General features: G+C 41.4%; 2 protein-coding genes and 1 long non-coding RNA gene across 3 annotated transcripts; all 3 read right to left on the bottom strand.

The window, feature by feature from the left end:
* Nucleotides 1-2,559: 2,559 nt before the first annotated feature.
* On the bottom strand, nucleotides 2,560-4,655 carry LOC136439453 (uncharacterized). The gene is made up of 2 exons (XR_010756528.1): nucleotides 4,503-4,655; nucleotides 2,560-3,353 (listed from the first exon to the last, which is right to left on the bottom strand). It is a non-coding gene; the product is annotated as an uncharacterized lncRNA (long non-coding RNA).
* A 4,130-nt stretch (nucleotides 4,656-8,785) lies between these two features.
* On the bottom strand, nucleotides 8,786-12,289 carry LOC136439443 (melatonin-related receptor-like). Its single transcript, XM_066434894.1, has 3 exons — nucleotides 12,078-12,289; nucleotides 11,292-11,559; nucleotides 8,786-10,784 (listed from the first exon to the last, which is right to left on the bottom strand). Exons 1-3 carry the CDS (start codon nucleotides 12,276-12,278, stop codon nucleotides 10,345-10,347), a joined length of 909 nt encoding a protein of 302 aa, XP_066290991.1. The 5' UTR covers nucleotides 12,279-12,289; the 3' UTR covers nucleotides 8,786-10,344.
* A 789-nt stretch (nucleotides 12,290-13,078) lies between these two features.
* Nucleotides 13,079-18,873, bottom strand: LOC136439447 (ER membrane protein complex subunit 4-like). Its single transcript, XM_066434898.1, has 5 exons — nucleotides 18,747-18,873; nucleotides 17,289-17,403; nucleotides 16,499-16,652; nucleotides 14,653-14,810; nucleotides 13,079-13,711 (listed from the first exon to the last, which is right to left on the bottom strand). Exons 1-5 carry the CDS (start codon nucleotides 18,803-18,805, stop codon nucleotides 13,673-13,675), a joined length of 525 nt encoding a protein of 174 aa, XP_066290995.1. The 5' UTR covers nucleotides 18,806-18,873; the 3' UTR covers nucleotides 13,079-13,672.

The following is an 18,873-nucleotide window of genomic DNA, read 5'->3' as shown; positions in this document are numbered from 1 at the left end:
CCGGTGGAATCCAGATCCTGCGAATCGGCGAATGGGCGAATGTCGCACTAGCTTTGATGGACACAGATAGCAATGCTCTTTTCAATCCGATATCAGTTTATAATATGAAAAATTCTTAGCAGCAGTATCGTATAACTAGAGTCCCATTACTTCATCAAATGATGTTTTACCTTTTCGAGCGACGTATTCATGTTTCTCGTTTCATCATGTCCTCAATTGCATAGATTACATCAGTTGATCATCCCCTCGAGGCTCTTCCCAAAGAAAAAAGTTATAAAAAGAATGAAAGTCTTATGTCAGCAAAGAAGTTAGCATTTATTCATAGATATGCAAGTAAGACCCTGATTTACATGATTTATGCCTAATGCTCTCACCTTTATTTACGTACATGTCGCAAGTGAAATTCCCGCCATTTACCACTGACATGTCTAACATCATCTTGTACATGTAGTGAAGGTTTAAATAAAGCATTATTGATATCTATCGACATTACTCTTTCTCAGAGGATTTATAGATTTTGTCCTCATGCAAATTAGCTCCTGATTTGCTTAATTACTAATGACTATCATGTTAGTCACTAATAAGCTATCTACATGCCTAAATCCACAACGATCCTTCTGTCCCTTCTCGAGTCATTCAATTGCAAAGTCTGAAAATCGTTCCCTGTAGTGCAAAAAAAATCCACTAGGGGACCCAAACCTACACCACTTACTTTCTGCCAGAAGAGCTATATTATCCCCATAACATGTCCATAAAATCGTACTGTCCTTACGTATCACAAATACTTACCCAATGTCTTCCATCGTTTTCACTATCACAAAACTCGTCCAAGAAAAATGAAAGTTTAGCTCGGCAACATTGTTTGATCATTGCCTAAGCATGATATTATGTCTTATATGATATAAAGATAATGATATAACATTAAAAGTCCGTTCATTTCTTGATGTGTTTTCCCACGCAGTCTTCCCCGGCCTTTAATATACATTAGGCCTGAAACATTGTTACCTTGTCCCCCCAACGACCCGGAGGTCAAGGGACTAGGTAGATAGGTAGGTAGGTAGGCATGAAACAAGTTTTAACTGTAATTTCCAACACAAAAATTCGACTAACCCAAATTTTCGACTGTACAACACCAGTCTTTAGGCCTGTTTATGCATATTAAAGGCCACGGGACGACTCTGTGTGGGAGAATGATATGTTCTCAATAATGAATAATGTTACCCCACACCTAATGCCTAATTCTTCAACAGAAAAATATTAAAGACATGTACCTAATAATTCTTCAGCATTATAGGTCATTAATGTTCGGGGGCACAAGTTAAGTTACCTATATTCTATCACACAGCCTACAATCACATAAGTATGCGTAATCAAAATGGCAAATACGCCAATTTGACAAATTTAAAAACGTGTATCCAAGCATTATAGTCGTTTATGTTTGTTTTGGGTAAGTTACCATATTTTTTTCCGTCATTAGCAACTAACCATCAAATTACAAATAATACCCATAGTACAAATTCTGGTGATTAAGAAAGATAAGAGAAGGGAATAACGTATTTTTTCCTACCAGGCAAGTTTACAACTGCAACCGGTATACAATTAAGGATACAATATAACAACTATCGCGCCTAATTGTGCCCAGGGCAATTACGTCCCTGTAGCTGTTTTCTAATGTTGTGTAACGTAATATGACCAATTATCATGCAGGACCAGTTATCGTCCAGTTTGGGTCATGTCCACATGTCAAGGTGTATTTTGCCAAAGATAGTTCTCATGAGCAATAAAGGACGTCATTAGCATGATCCTTAGTCATCTCTCTCTTTTATACAAAACAATGCAAAAGTTTAGGTTTTGAATAAATTGGACGATAATTGGTCATCTTACGTTACATATACTACGAATGATAAATCAGAAAAAGCCTTGAAGTGAAATGTATGTTTATGCAAGCACAAAGACTTGTGTATCGTTTTCATTTCAAAATTATCTAAACACGATCAGTATACTATAACATTAGTGCTAATGTATACTGTCATATTTCACATATATCTACTGACGGGGAAGATAGAGAGGCTGTTCCAGACGTGAACCTTACTTCTGGGTGAGTCTGAGAACTAATTGATCACCCCTCGTACATTGCAAAGGACGCTTCTACAGAGTTTTAGGTAACGTTCTTAATGCCGATTCATCCCTCGCTACATAACATCAGCGAAAGACCCTATGAACAATTGGGTCTGGTTTTTGCTATCATTTATCCTTGATTGCCGCCTGACTTAATTTTCTTGAAAACAGTAACTCGCCAGATCAAATAGGCAAAGACACCCCTCCCATAATCTTCCCGAATCACAAGTCAACGTAATCAGTGTGATTTGTAACTTGGTGGGTGGTTGACTATAGGGAATATGATTAGGTAATTTGCACTCGAGATCATAAGCGACACATTATTCTGATTTGCATCGTGTATCGGTAATCATTTTGATTATAGATGAGTAAATCATACTACTGATGGAAGACTAGGTCATATTGTCAATAACACAGTGATCAAGAATAAAGGCATTGTACATGTATATTCTTTCTTTATTTCTCTTTTGCTCATTCTTACAGTGCGAAGCATTCGAAACTAGCCTCGTGTTGTTTTTTTACAACATGGGCGTACATAAACGTCTAACTTATATTACGTTACATCTTGTGGCTTCTCCTTGGAAGCTATAGTCCTTAGATAACACTATACAGCTAACACTATACAGTAGATATTAATTGTTTTTCGCACTCTGTAGTAACCGCATGGTACGAATCAAACTACTGTCATAGTGATATGATTAAGATGACGAACGAAATGTATAGGGTGCTCGTATATTGAGTTCTTATCTGTATCTGGTTACAGATAAGTTACAGATAATCATTTTTCGATGCTACGCAAGCCCGGTTTGTGTTCTATCATTGTAGTTCGTTGGAGTGTCACTGTAATGCGATTTCATTCAGTCAAAGCTTGATTGCGAGGATTGTATGTGGATATCATTTACGTAATGCAAGTGACTATTCTACTGGTGAATTTGGAATACAAACTAAATACAATGTATACACGGAACGCACAGTATATCCCCGATCACTTTATCACAGATGTACTGAGCTTATGTGATAGGTATGGTCGCTGCCACTAAGACATGCTCGTCCGTATGTTTGTGTAAGTTGTGACACAATCATGAGACTTGTCCCGTCAGCTTAGGTTCTCCGGCAGCTTACGGGAATTGTTTATGTCGAGCGGGGACCCCCGGGCCCAGACAAGCATATTCTCTTCTTCTTCATCTGATCTCTTGCCTTTCCTTCTTGGTTTAGTTCTAGGAACTTTGATGACCCTGAAACGATATAAACAACACAATACATTAGATGCACGTAATCTATAATATGTCAATTTGATAGATAAAAAGGTGTATCGTACAATTATCATAGGTCGTTTATGGTCTCGGGTGCAAATTATCTAATCATATTCCCTATAGTCAACCACCCACCAAGTTACAAATCACACTGATCATGCTGACTGGTGGTTTAGGAAGATTACAGGGGAGGGGGCGTGACCTTTCTGATCTGCATGGCGAGTTAATGTTTTAAAGTAACCAGTCGGCAATCAAGGGTACAAGATAACAACAATCAGACCTAATAGTTCACATGGCCTTTCGCTGATGTTATGTAGCGAGTGATAAATTGGCTATACGAACAACGTCACCAACTCTGTAGAAGCGTCCTTTGCAATGTATCTGAATCAATGTAGCTGTTCATTTTTTCACAATGTCATGTAGAATCCCCTGATATGGTTTAGGGAAAAAAATCGTGTTTCAAGTTACCCGACCGACGCTACCAAAAACCTGCCAACCCTAGCCTTTTTTTGGGTCCAACGCTGGCAAGGGACATGACATTTTCGATCTGACAGCTGAGTGATGAAAATTCAAAATAGACTTCCTGTATATATATAAACAGATGAAGGCTTTGAACAGTTGATGTAAGAAACTGTACTAAAAAATGTGCTTAATTTGTTCGACTTATTAATATACTTGTGCTTGAACAATCTGTGTAATTACAATCTGATGTTGAAAATGCCAGTGTTCTGATGCATATCAGCATTACATTGCTTAACTGTATTTGTTGAATCACTTTAATCTTAAAATTCTTTTAAGAAAGAGCAATCCTTGATTGTCTCGAGACCGTAACCGGAAACACAATATATTTTTGTTAGGCTTAATCTGAGTAGTTTCCGTATACTGTACTCGTATTCTCCTACGACGGCGCACTCGCCGCGCGCTCTCTGCGACCTAAGATCTAAAGAACGCTCAACGAATTTCATAGTTGAAAAACGAATCTTTTTACGCTTTATGTGTTTTGTTGTCTGTTCAGCCATACTTTTATCATTTTCATGATATTCCAATTATGAAATAAAGGATTAGACCAATTCGATTTAGGTCGCAGCCAGAGCGCAGCGCGATCGCAGTCTAGTGGAATGGGGGTCTTACTTGAGCAGGTGCAGTCTGTATCGTATCATCTGGTTGACGCCCCCTCTCACCCTCCAGAGGTACCGCAGGCCCCTCTTCTCCAGACCCGGCGTCGGGAGTGCTGCCGCCATCACAAGCACGGACAGCAACACGGCAGCGGTGACGAACTTCGTATTCATCTCACTAGAGCTAAGAGCGACACATATAAACGGAGACATGTTAGAATCAACCGTGTCGGTAGTTTCTCTCTCAGGGCTTCAGGCTGGTATTTGTCGGCACTCAAGCTTCTTTCCCCGCCTGACGAACTTAGCCCATCCCGGTGATTTCTCCTACCTGAATTACATCAACAGCCCTAGGAGAGGACTTTTCAAGGGGACTGTGGCAAAATTTTCTTGTGGGTATAGCTCCTGCAGTTTTTGAAATGTTTTATGCGTCTTTGGCGGGCTTTCTATTTTGCCCAGTCTGGCCGGCATAAAGAAAAAGGGACAAAATAGAAAGCCCGACAAAAACGCCTTAAAACACATTAAAAACAAGCCGGAGCCGAACCTCTTCTTGGAGAGTATCAACACGGCACTTAAACTTGACTCATTGATGACGAAATCCAAAAGAGTCTATTCTCCGATTTCTTACTTTCTCATAAAAAGTATAAATATTCCAAACCCACATCGCAAAATACATGACAACTCACCTCGAGCTCTTGGTGTGGTGCGCCGTCGAAGGGTAGAGATGTCTTCTCCCGATGCGGTGTGTGGTCGTCTTATATGGGCTTAATTGATATTATTAGTACAGGGTGTGGGTGTACATGGGCCACAATTTTAAACCGATTACGACAATCGCTTGTATAAGGACACCTTGCAGGCGTCCTTTATGACCACGTCTTTATGATCCGCAGGGTCTAAATATGTGCGTGTGAAACGCATGTACGGGTAGATGACACCCGTTAAGTCGCAAACAACATGTATAGAATAAAGAAAGATTGGATGCGAAGGCTGCTGACAATTACGTAGATGGTTCCCTTATGACTTGGAAGTGTATTGTGCGGGTGACCTTTGCGTCGATTCCTATGAGTCTGAAAATGTATGGGACAAAGAAAGAAAAGAAAGCTTCTGCCAGTAACCTCCTAATTGCGCAGTGGTGTATCATGGGAGCGTCCCTTGTGTCACTATAGCTACATGTGAGTCTTAGCAATCGGATCTCATGCACGTGTTGTACATGTAGATTTCAGGTCACGACGGCGGTCTAAAATTCATGTACAGGCCAAAGAAGAGAGAAGGGGGAACACTTCTCTATGTCGCCCTTGCTGCGCACGTGGCCGTTGGGAAGAAAAGAGAGGCCAGAAAAAAAATCACTGAGAGCCCGGGCATCAGCCAAGGCAGCATTGTTTTCCGCATGGGATGTATCATGTTACGACGGAAGTAGCTAGCTCAGGGGAACAAACTTTAACTTTATCTCGGCTACCTACAAACAACAGGGTTTGAAAGACAGAAAGGAAGAAAGAACTGCTATTTACGAAGAGAAATTGTAGAAAGACCTTAAAATGCGATCGCCTTAAAAACTGAACTGAATCCAACAGAACTTAGAAATTAACCAATAGTTAGTCTGGCTTCTCTCTGACCAATTGCTATCAAATTGACCGCCTTTGACGTCACAACGTAAACAATTCAAGCTACAAAGGGGGTGCCTTTCGTTCATTTTCTTTACGAAACGGTCCACCTACCTTTGATCCAACTTCTAAGACTATTCCTTCCTGTAATATATAATACTATCAGTAAAACTGTCCCTAAACGCTTGTTATGACGTTTCTAGATATAAAGCTTGTACAGAACCAGCGCAGCTGTGTCCAGGAAATGGGCATAATCTTTGTAATCTTAAAGTCACGATACCTAACTTCAAGCTTATTAGACCAAATCATGTATCTAGGCCCCGTGTGTTCGTATTTTGTTTATCTCCTTACATGATGTAGGTACCAGCATGGAAAGACAATAGATATGCTTTTTGAAATATTAGAGTACCGATATCTAGCTTCAAAGCTCATTAGACTTAATTAACATAATCTTGTACCGAGGCCCCATCGGTCCGTATTGTGTTTATCCCCTTACATGACGCAGGTACCAGCATCGGAGGACATTTTGATCCTCTTTGATCAATTTTTTAAAAATAAAACTAATAAAGATAGGGGCAGCATATCAGAAGATCCGTGCGGGATATAGGCAATCACGTCAGTACTCTTCTTTCATGGCCTATTTTCCAGTATCATTTTACATATACATGTATCTAAAGTTATACATTGTCAAGAACATGACAAGTGGCATATGATGTAGCGTTATAGTTTGAGATGATTTTGTTGCACAGGTCCAACACTACTACTCTCCAAGCAGAGGTTAGTGGAGAAGATTGTGACCTTGTTCTAACTTTCGCCACCACGGATGGTCGCCGTCCTTGGTACTGAAATCGTCATAGTGTGCTCTCCATGCAGAGGTTGGTGGAGAAGATTGTGACCTGTTTATCATATGCCACGTTGTCTGTCGGTACTTTCAACCAACAGAGAGAGTGGAGAGTGCCAACAAAAAACGGGGCATATGATAAAAAGGGCACAATCTTCTCCACCAACCTCTGCTTGGAGAGTACAATATCACGATTTCAGTACCAAGGACGGCGACCATCCGTGGTGGCGAAAGTTAAAACGTCATTTCCGGCTCCGCCTTACACCAATGACGTCAGAGCTGACTGTTGTTGATTGCCCAATTGAAAGGGACGAGGCTTATAGACGATTATTCTAATACGTTAATTGCACATTTTTGCACGAAGGTTAGTTGCAAGTAACAGAATAGATACAATGAAAACGTGGAAATCGGTATGTGGCTATTTTACTGTAATCTCAAATACTAATTGTCTCAATCCAAACTATTATTGCATATCATGCGTGGGCGACAGGTTATCAGCAAAAGTCTGACCAGCAGGTTAGAAAATATATAGGACTTGAGGGAACTTCCCACTTAGTAGGTCGTGCATAGGGGATTTTAGTTTGACGTAGACTTAAACTCCACGGAGATGAACTAGTGCGCCCCTCAGATTAAAACTAGATTGTCATTGACGTCCGTTACCTTTTAAGTTATTCAAAAAGTAACGCTAATAATCCACTGGGGTGTACTAAATTGTCGATGGCAGACCAGCTAGCTATGAACTATACCACATTACTTTCAGCAAGGGGGTGTAGGCCAGAAATGCTGCAGTATCTGAAAATACTGCTAGGGGGCCCCAAAGCGTCATGTTTCTTTAGAACCTCAATAAATACCCACATACATGTAACGAAATTCATATAAATCCATCAAAAATATATCGAGTTATAAGTGCTAACACACATACACAAAAACGTTTGAAAACTATTCCGTCTTGGGATACAGAGATTTTGGTACTTTTGTAAGAAACATTGAACTCTGGCATTGTTGGAAGGGTCCGCGGGGAATTCAAGAACTCGGTCGCTATTTGACAAAACAAACTGGATACAAGCATAACAATTTAGTCTCATAATGATACCCGCTTCTGGAGTAACGTTATGTAGGGCATTCTTTTGGCAGGCTACATGTATACATGCATGGTAAAAATGATTACCAAACACAGATATCACGCGGCGTTGCCATGTGTTTCCTGATGGCAGATCTGTGTCATCTTTGACGTCATGACGTACAGGAAGGCAGCTGGGAAACTCAGGAAGTAGGATACTTCAGTCATGGTTCGAAAGAGCGCTCGAGCTACTACTAGAGCTAGAGCTCTTCAAACTTTTGCTTAGATGATTATGTGACATAATTTGCTCATAAGTGTGTATGATAAGTAGGTGAAAGACCTCACGAGTGCTCTTTACTCTAATGATGTTGGCATTAGAGGTTACAGGAGGTTACAAAAGCATATTTCTTCCAGCTACGCTGGCCTATACAATATACCTTGGGAGGCTGAATTGAGGTTTCCACTTCTGTTGGCGTGGCCTCTAACCAGCAGCTACCAGCCAATCAGAGAATCACCTTAATGTTTTCATTAAGTAAAGCCGATTCTCTGATTGACTGACAGCAGGCTAGAGGCCACGCCCACGAAAGTGGAAACCTCAGCTCTGTTCAGCAGAGCCTCCCCAATGTATATTGTATAGGCCGAGGACAAGGCCCTGCGTGGGGAAAAGATGTATTAGAAAAGATGGGTATTTGCGCTCTATTAGATCGAAGTTAGAAAAGAAAAAGAAGATGTCAAATCTAAGGAGTACAAAGTTTCACTGATGGATACTTAATTTTCTTTGCATATCACTGTGTTTAACTATTTGCCTCCCCCTCAGAGTGCGGTTGCGATAATTGTATTGCTTTTCACATGTACGTAAACTGACAACAAAAATCGCGCCCCCTAGCGGTGAGCTCATTTCGAGAGAAAGATGGCCCACCTACGATTGACAGTGAGAGATTTAATTGTGTAACGCAGGATATATCTAAAGGTATTCAAAAAGTACCGCTTAAATAGATGCAATATTATCGTCCATACAATACTTTCTTGTCCACTATAATACGTAACCATCTATGATGGATTCTCATACATAAATATTACATGATAACGCTCAAAATGTACAATGAACATCATGTTAAATATCAAGAACAAAATAGATTTAGCTTTAACATATAATGAATAAGTAAACGCAAAACCACCCAACAGACTATCATACTGCACAAAATCACCCATACATTTAATAGTTTTGTGTCAAGTGTTGTCCCTGTGTGTTTTCTTTCTTCTTTGACAAACATCGTACACATCCCACTAAGCATGTACAGAAAAATGATCATGGCTGGTTTCATCTTTAGAGCCTGTAGACTTGCGCCCCTATGCGAGAAGGATTTAAACTACAGCCTTTCCCTAAGCTAATTTTATCATAAGACAGCACTCCTGGTTTACACATGGCTATTTAGAAACGCATACATTTTGCTTTAATTTTCATTACAGGTTGATGTTTCTTTGTGTGTCTTTAGGTTAATTGTGATGGGGATGCATTTAATTTTTCGTCGGGGGTGGAGGGGGGGGGCAGTACGACTTATTAGCGTAATTATTGCGATTAGTTTTTCCACTCCTGTCTTTTTTTGCGACGCCTCAGGGGCGCAGCCATTGTTGGTGCTGTGTTCATGGTCCCAATGCCGTGTCAGAAAGAACGGGCCAACATACAACTTAACAAAATCATGAGGGCCATCATGAGAGTACATGCAGTTTTACTGACCCATGTATGTCGGACCATTCGTTGCATTTATGTCAAATTTAAGTACTTAATGACAACCCCTGTATGGTACACGTAGGAAAATATATCAAAGAATGTCTAGACATTAGAAACTACTCTAATGATTGTAAATTGCCATCCACTACTACTACACCATCTTGTATTAGATAGATACACTAGCCTAATAGAACTGTAGTTATGTACCAGTAGATGCCATACTTTGTACCTTGTACAATTGTTGTGCAATAAAGTTATTATTGTAAGAACGTGGTTTTTCACAAACGCTGGGAAAGCCGGGAGCTAACAAGAGGGCGAACGTGCACGGCAACGACACGGTGCCAATGAGTTTTATTCTGATTTTTCGGTGACCACATATGTACTCGGACCAGCTACAGGTACATGAGATGGTCCGCTTTTTATCGGCACTACCAAAACAGTAGCCTTGCTTGTCTGGGTCGGTTTCATTTCCTTTACCTCTGGTTTTGCCACAGGACGGCCGGAAACACCGTCATTTGACGGGCTGAAATGTGATAGTTGCATGGGAAGATTCTGCATCTGACTGTTCTTGCGACACCGAAAGGGACCTAGGATTGTTGTGCGGAAATCTTTGATTTTAAAGGCATATTAGGCGGGGTTTATGGCCTGGTTAGAGTTATACAGGATCCACAACACGAAGTGGACTGCCTTAGGCGTAAAGGAAGCGCTGTAGTCAATCAAAAACACAAGAGCCCCCGGGATCCAAAATACACAGAAGACACAGCAGATGATGAAAAGGTTTTTTGTCTTTTGGATGGTCCTCCGAGCGATGACTTTTCGGGGGACGTTTGGGTTGCTTCGCTCACCAGATGCCTTGACGTGGCTGTAGATTCTCTGATACACAAATCCAGTGATGACCAGAGCTGCCAACACGAAGATGACACAGAAGGAGACGTAGCCGTACGTCTCCGGGTTGTCGTTCTCGATCTCACAGGTGCTCCACTCCGTGTTCCAGCCGAAACTGCTCCACCCGACCAGCGGCGGGAGGATCATCAGACAGCCCACTGCCCAGGTGGCCATCGCCATTCCTGTAGAAACGTAAAAACGTGCTCTAGACGCGTTCAATCATCGACAATGCTGAATTCATTAACGAACGTAAGTAAAGTGGACCGTGTGATACTACAGAACAGAAGGCTTTTCATTGATGGGCACTTTGGGCAACGTTCGCTCGTGCACTATGCATGCAAAATATCTTGCATAGTTTTGACCCCGGGCGTGGGTATGGTCTAGACCCCGGGTTTCTCCACACAAACCAGGGTGCCGGGCGTTTGCTAATACTTCATTCTATACCCCTGAATTACTCCATAAGGTTATGCATTACGAGGACATGTACAGCATTTATATCACTAGATCAAATGCCTATGAACTAGATCTTTTAGATATGATTGGGACTTGGGAGTGAAATTAGTGATACTTCTACGTTTTGCGCGATCTTCCCATCATAAAGTCAAGGGTACCGGTAACACAAATCCAATTTAGGACGCAGCGACGTCGCCAGCGTGTCGCGGGTCCAGTAAAATAGTGGCTTAAGTTACCTGCAGTTTTCAGGGGGGTGAAGATGTTCTTGTAGCAGTTGAGACTCCTGACGATGAAGATGTACCTGTTGAAGGCGATGAGGGTGCTTGAGGCGGCTACCACCACCTGGCACAGGTACGACAGAGCCGCCAGAAACCTACACAGGTGAGGGGAGTACGGCCACCTGCCCGTCACTAGGGAGAACACCAGGAACGACTGGACCACTCCGGACAGGAGGAGGTCAGCAAGGCTCAGGTTGAAGATCAGGGCATTCGATGAGGTGCGAATCTATAACATGAAAAATTAATGTTTAGCAAACGTGTTGGGCTTATGACTGACGTTTCATTATACTTTTTATGCTCTTACTATCATATTATGATACTGTGATGGATTTACAAATATTGTAGGTCCTGGTGAAATATGCAAGAGGAGCGGTTCCCAACAATCTAGTCTATCAGTCGCCTCTTCCCCGTTTAAGGAACATGCTGTTTCCTTTGGTGTTTTCTGTTCTTTTTCAGAAAGAGTCGTGCCTCATTTAGTTGGTGTAAGGTGAGTTAAACAGATCCTGTCATATCTGTCATAGTTTTTCATCTGGTTTCCTGACCACAGCAATAATGTACATACAACATCCGTTGATGAAGGTTAGACATCCAGGTAATAAGATACGCCAAAAAAACAGTTACTCAGCTCAAGCAGCTGGATACAATTTTCAAAATTTCATCCAGTTTCTTGAGTAACTGTTTGTGGCGTACATACAACATCGTTAACATTCTTAAGTAATACACAGTTCATCTATGTTATATTACCTTGAAGCTGGTGAGGAAGGCGGCAATGACCAACAGGTTGTTGATGGTGCCCACGGCGGCGGCGAGCCCCAGGAACCCCACAGCGACCATCACCTCCACCGGTAGGCCGGGCACATCTGCCGAAAACTCAACATCAGTGGCATTGGTAGAGACATCCGTGGAGACATTGGTGGATCCGGAGGCATTGGTGGCCAGTTCCATGGCACCAGACGTTGTCAAGCCGAAAGCAAGCGCTAGCGTCTTGCAGACTTTGTGGTTATGCTAAAAAAAACTGCCTGGACTTCGCACCCGAACCGTCTGAACTACGAGTGCGTGCCACCGAACAGATATGTCCTGGATGATGCAGAGAGCAGAGTTGCCATCGTGACGTTTCGCACTATGAAAGCTAAGCCGATGTGTCTTTTCCTTTGATTCGTTTCACCCTGAAAACGCCTACTGCAAAGCCGATAGTAGCTTTGTGCCAAACAGCTTTGATTTCTTAATGGATTTGTGGCCTAACATTGCACATGCTACCTCTCAGTTTATTACCTGCCGATGCAATCCTGTTGCCATGGCAATATGCAAAAACTTCTGAGCTGAAACCACAAACAGACTGAGGCTGAGGAATCCTGGCGTTTCCTTACATCTATGTGATGCACAAGCAATTGTCGAGAATTCAAAGGACGTGCCATATGCCTTGCCTAATTAATGCACTGTTAGTGGCTTCCTTGTGTTTTTGTACAAAATAGTTTGATTTTAAAGAATTGGGACAATTGATGTACAAATTCAGGGTGAGAGACATGGTCTGCGACATGTGATAATAAGTAAACTTATGTGGAACATTATACATTGTCTATCTTCTCATCAATAGATACAAGGAGAATTAAAAAAAAGTTTTAAGGGAAAGACTGACACTCTGGAATGAGCAATACAGACAGACAAGGGCATATTTTATAACTCAGCCCCCAGTTGCAATAAATGTTGGGCCTTTCAAATGTGCAAATACCTATTTATCACCAATATGAAATCAGGTCTTTTATTGAATATCTCACAAGTGCTAGTTTCACATTTATTTCTAAAACCCCTTTGCACATGTACACATGTACACTACAGTATCTTTATATCAGTGGGCCATTTTTACATGCTATCTGACAGGACTAGGACAAAATGACTTAAATGTGGCGTTATGTTACTAATGTATCCATATAGAATTCCTCTTAAGCCCTACACCTATATGATGCAAAGGTTACATCAAAGAACCCTGTACTGCCTGATAACAAGATAAATAAAGAAATCTGAATTGAATCACTTGGGGTATATGTCTTGTTTTATAAAGGAATCATGATACCTCTATTCTCCTTACATGCTTCAACTGTGATACAATTACAAATAATGTTTTCACTTATCAAGTAAACGACACCTAAAACATTCAATGATTTCCCCAAAAAGCACAGGCCTGCAATGGTCCCATGTATATGAATATACTGCTAGTTTTAAAAAAACTGTGTGGATAGATTGCAACGAATCTTGTAGTTTAAAGTAACTACATAAAGTAAATAAAGAGAGTAATTTCAAGGCTTTGATGTTCTTCTTCTGTTCTTCTTCTGTTCTCCTTCTTATGTTACGACCGTGCCTCCCATTGAATACTCCACTCTCTGCAAAATATAAATAACATTTTATAATATTTCATAGCAAATTAGTCTGTGTAATACGAACTCCGCTGTTCGAGGCTGTATGGGCCCTGGCCGGCGGATGTTGGGCGGGTTGCAATAAGCATGATTCAATCAAGCCAATAGCAATCACCAAGCAAAGACACCTGTCACAAATTTTGCACGCTGTTAGCTACCTGTAGCACCAGTGATAAAGTTTGCAAGGTGTACCAGCTCTAAAAAGATTCATCTATCATAAGCTTGCCCCTTACAAACGTGTATTTTCATGAAATAAACCTTCTTTCCAACAAAAGAAGAATTCTTTTACCCTTTAGTGGTAAGAAGACAAAAGATTGGAGAAAGATACAACAATTTAGATTATGTACTTGTATGTAGGACCTAAACAGTCGAACACTTAAACTAGCCTGTTGTACTATATCCCTTCCAGCACTTTATTTGCTTACAAAATAAATCTGTGCCTTGGGCATCAAGTGTGGCAACTGAGCATTGCTGAAGCAAAAGCATATAAAACTTACCTTATTTCGAAAGCAAATATTATAGCATTACCTTCCTTAAAGAAGCCTGCCCCCAACTGAGACTTAGCAAAATGTCACTTTCCTTTAGGATTTCCATGTAAGCTTCTGAAGGCTATTAGTAAGTATATGGGGGTTCACACGAGGATATGTACATGTACATATATTCAAGTCTGTATGAGTTCCATGTACTATATACATCTTTTTATTTAGGCGAAGTTTGCTGCGAAGACATTGTTTTTACTTTGATCCACTGTTGTGCAGCCTGGTATTCGAACTGAAAAAACTTTGGCTGCAAACTGTATCTAGGCCAAAAACTGTTGATACAGGACTCATACGGACTTGGATGTACGCACTGGTGTGAACCCCTCCCTATACTAGTATGGTATGGTTATTAGAGATGATGTTGTTTACCTGCTGTGGGTCCATGAATGCCAGCCAGTCGGAGGAATGAGTGGGGAGGAGCCCCATGGCCTGACACTTGTACAGGGCCAGGCCTAACGCCAGCAGGTTGGACAAAAAGAACACGCTCTTCTGTGCCAGGGCCTGGGTGCCTTCAAAGCTCTTGAAAGCTGGAGGAATGAAAACAAATCAAGTACTGTAAATCATGACATATACAAAGTAGGTTTCATGTAGGCGACTATCATCCCGACCTGTCTGCTGTGAAATCATCACACTGCAAGCTGGAAATACTGGGTGCATATGCGCTTAATAATGATAAGATGCAAGTCGAATTTTGGTTCATCAACTTTTCAAAGCTCGAAACTGTGTTGGCAGGTTTTGCTGGCATTTTTCTTTATTCTGTGTTGTGTTGTGTTACATATGTGTTCACTGTTGCGTTGTGTTGAATACATGTGTTGTGCTGTGCTATGTTGTGTTGTGATATGCTGTATTGTGTTGTGTTCACGTGTTGTATTGTGTAACCATTTTTTTACTGTACACCTTTATTTTCATTGCACCATTGCACCTACTCCTAAAAATAAATTTGGAGCCTGGTGTTTAGTGAGGGGCCCCAGGTGTGAATAGGACAGAGATGTACGACAACAAGGGACACTGCTGCAGGGTGCACTGTTCATCTCCTGTACACCTGCTAGTCATGCCAAACTAATGGGGAAAACAAATTAGATTCTGCATCCAATCAGTGTTAAAAGGAACACTTATTTGATTCATCTCACTCAATTTCATTAAAGGGCAACACACAAAACACTTTTAAGAAGTGACATAAGTAGTTTCGAGACCCTTAGTGAATGAGTCATAGATATTTTGTCGAGTGAGGATAAGGGTGAAGGACATTGGGTACTGATATGGATTTGAACCCCAAAACCCTGAATTTGGATTCTAACTCAACAGCCCTAACCAGAACCAGCCCTAAAAAGAAAGAGTAAGGTAGAAGACAAAAAATGCTGTGTTTCCGGTTACAGTACTAAATTAGGGTTGGTGGTTAAGCAGTCCCTTTTTCTTTGAAGAAGATTTTGGCAAAAGTGATCCAAAGAATACAGTTTAACATTGCAAAAATGGAATGCATCCTCAGGAGACTAGTATTTGTACATACAATAGCGTTTAAGTCAACACCTGAGTGATGAAAACTCAAAACAGAATCCAACAATTCTTACATATTTTCTTGCAGACTTCCTGTATTTTACACTCTACTCTGTAATGTGTTAACAGATTAAGTCTTTGAACAGATGATGTAAGAATGTGTTGTAACATTGTAGTTCTTTGTTCAGATTATTGATATATACTTGTGCCTGTACAATGTTAACACAGTTGAATCGAAAATTTTATGTACCTAGCGGTGGACCATAAAAATGCTAGGGTCGGGGGTTTTTTGCTAGGGTCAGTCAGGTAACAAGAAACACAACATATTTTTTCCTAGGCCTAAGTAGGCCTCTCCGAAAGGAAGAGGCATGCCCGCCTCACCTTTTTCTACAAACTAGTTAACAATCATCTTACTGTAACATAAACACTGACAGTCTACTGAAACCAGCCCAGGGGCGCAACCGGGGGAGCCACCATCTCAAATTCCAAACCATCAACGCCAGAACAGACACATACAAATACTCTTATTTCCCCGTACAATTCCCTGGTGGAATGCCCTGCCTGCCTGCCTGCCCTGTTGTGTCACAACTTCCACCGTTGAGTCTTACCGTTCCAGGCTGGAGGCCTGCCCGCCTTAGCCTGGGACCTCAGCTCCACCCCCCTCCTACTTTGCCCCTGATGGGGCTATATGGGGGTAAAACAGATGAGAAGTAGGACTTACTGCTCTTGACAGCTAGGCAGGCCTGTACAGGTCGGATGAACATCATGCCCACCATCATGATGGGGAAGATGGAGATGGAGTTACCAGACATGTACATGATGAACAGGTTCATGGGCAGCTGTTTCAGGGGACCCAACGCCACGTCCCAGGCTCTCTGTGGAGAAAATCAAACTGTTTCAGGAGACCCAAAGTCACATCCAAGGCTCTCAGTGTGGAGAAAATGACAAATAGATTATAAATATGAACGAATATTATGCATATACAATATGCATGTACAGATACTAACTGTTTCTGGGGACTAGAGGCTACATTGTACATTCCAGCCTTTGTTAAAGAAAAATCACAAGCTGAGCCTGAGTGCTCTTTTAAGGGAATTGAACTTGCAAATCGTAATGATAGTACTATTAGAATAACAGCAAAGAGAAAAGGCTATTGCTTTCTGGTAGATAGGGTAGACTGCTAGCAAGTGGCTAATTACATTGTTTCCTGTGCTAAATCCTGTCAAATAAGTGGAAAACTTGAATGTTGATACTCATTAACAAGATCCCAGACTCACACACTTGCTGTTGTCTACCTTAATGAATTTGATACTACAAGTATATTGCATCATTGAAAAATGCTTGTTATGTATTACCAGTAGTAATAGTTAATACCAGTGCCAGTTGGTAGGCATACGCTACAGTGAGTCCTGTATAAGTACATGTACACTGTGACCAATACTACTAAAACCAGCCAAATGTTAAATTTATCTATTCACGTATAATGATAATCGACATATGAAGTTGCAGACCTTAGCGACCAGACTGGAGTCCTTGTCCCTGGCCGACACGTCAGTCACAGTTTTGTCGGTGTACCCGACAGGAGACGGTAGGTCCGACATGGGCAGCACCTGACGGTCACCTCTCCTGTAGTAGGCAGGGCATGTTATGCACAATGAACTCTTAAGCGGGTACTAGTATCTCACTGTACTGCAGTACGTTAGCAACCTTGCTGCATTCTAAATTGGATTTGTGTTACCCTTGACTTTTAATGGAAATATCATGCAAAACGTATACATGTAAAAGAACAAAACACACAAAGCTTAAAAAGGCTATCTATGAAATTCGTTGAGCGCTCCGTCAAATCACTCGCAGCGAGGTCGCAAACGTGCCGCAGTCCAGTCCACTCAGAAGTCAGATATTCAAACACAAAAATTCTTTTGGGGGGGGGGGCAATATCTGGTGCATATTATGAAATAAAGTCTTAGGTTTTATTCTTTTATGTTGAGTTTTCAATACACATGTTCATAGAGAAAGTGAAGGCCCCTGACTTGTAAAGATGTAGGGTCGCATGGTGGAATGGCAACATGTTTGACCCAGAACCCAGAGGTCCCGGGTTCAAATCCGGTTGTGTCACCGATCTACTATAGTGCCCTTGGGAAAGGCACTTAGAACGACTTTCCTCACTTCACTCGGGTGAAAATGAGTACCTAGCTTCAGTTAGAGACATCCCTTGGAAAACTGAAGGTCATCCTTATCCCAATAATCAAAAAACAAAACTTGAACCCTTCTATTGGGAATGATCACTGTCACCATTTCCAGCCCAATCTTTGAATCATTCGAAACCCTTAAGCTTCTGCTTACCAACCTTGAGAAGCACCTGGCTATTCCTGGTGTATCTTTGCTCTCAAAGAGATCATTTCTTATTTTAAACGCCGAGGTTCGCCTGATTTCGTTTGCTTTCTTGACGCTCCTAAACGTTTGACAGGGTTAACCACTACCCACCGTTCAAGAAGTTGATTGACAATGTACCTGGTTACTTAGTAGTACGCATCATTGTACACTGGTTTTGCTTGTTAACCTTTAGGGTGCGCTGGGGGTCCGGCGTTTCTGACTATTTCAGCTGCAGCAGGGTAGCTTATTGTCTCCAATTTTGTTTAATGTATTCGTCTCTGACTTTAGTGTCAAGTTAAACGCTGCTAATGCTGGCTGTTTTGTGGGTAAGGTCGCAGTGAATCACCTCTTCTACGCATACTACTTATGTTTGATTCATTGTTTAATCATCCAGGTTAGGGTCATCTAAAGGGTTGGGGTTTACATCGGCCATCAGGAAAAAAATAATGTTGCCCCCCTCCCCCATGACGCCACACAAAATGAGGATTTTAACAACAACGTCTATTATTTAAGCGCCCAAACTCCCTACACATTATCTCTGTTATCTTGTAGAAACATTTATATTCGACAAATCTGCCAAATAAGCTTAACAGTACCTGTGACTGAAGTCTATCGCCCACTTGTGTCGCCGGCCCCTGTTCTGAACGGACGCCATTTTGGTTTGTGAAGTGACGTATACATTACTGCAGTTTTTTTTATTGTCGGTAGAGTGCGCTTTTGAAT

This window comes from Branchiostoma lanceolatum, chromosome 7, assembly GCF_035083965.1.
Source record: "Branchiostoma lanceolatum isolate klBraLanc5 chromosome 7, klBraLanc5.hap2, whole genome shotgun sequence".
In the NCBI taxonomy this organism is placed as follows: domain Eukaryota; kingdom Metazoa; phylum Chordata; class Leptocardii; order Amphioxiformes; family Branchiostomatidae; genus Branchiostoma; species Branchiostoma lanceolatum.
Note: the sequence above shows the minus strand (reverse complement) of the source record. Positions and strands in the feature narration are given on the sequence as shown.

Excerpts from the sequence above, each read along its gene's own strand:
- LOC136439443 (XM_066434894.1), bottom strand. The coding sequence starts at position 12,278 with ATGGAACTGGCCACCAATGCCTCCGGATCCACCAATGTCTCCACGGAT. Across the intron at positions 11,560-12,077 it reads CCTTCCTCACCAGCTTCAAG|ATTCGCACCTCATCGAATGC; the intron begins GTAATATAACAT and ends TTCATGTTATAG. Across the intron at positions 10,785-11,291 it reads CACCCCCCTGAAAACTGCAG|GAATGGCGATGGCCACCTGG; the intron begins GTAACTTAAGCC and ends ACGTTTCTACAG.
- LOC136439447 (XM_066434898.1), bottom strand. The coding sequence starts at position 18,805 with ATGGCGTCCGTTCAGAACAGGGGCCGGCGACACAAGTGGGCGATAGAC. Across the intron at positions 16,653-17,288 it reads ACTCCAGTCTGGTCGCTAAG|AGAGCCTGGGACGTGGCGTT; the intron begins GTCTGCAACTTC and ends TTTTCTCCACAG. Across the intron at positions 14,811-16,498 it reads CTGCCTAGCTGTCAAGAGCA|CTTTCAAGAGCTTTGAAGGC; the intron begins GTAAGTCCTACT and ends TCATTCCTCCAG.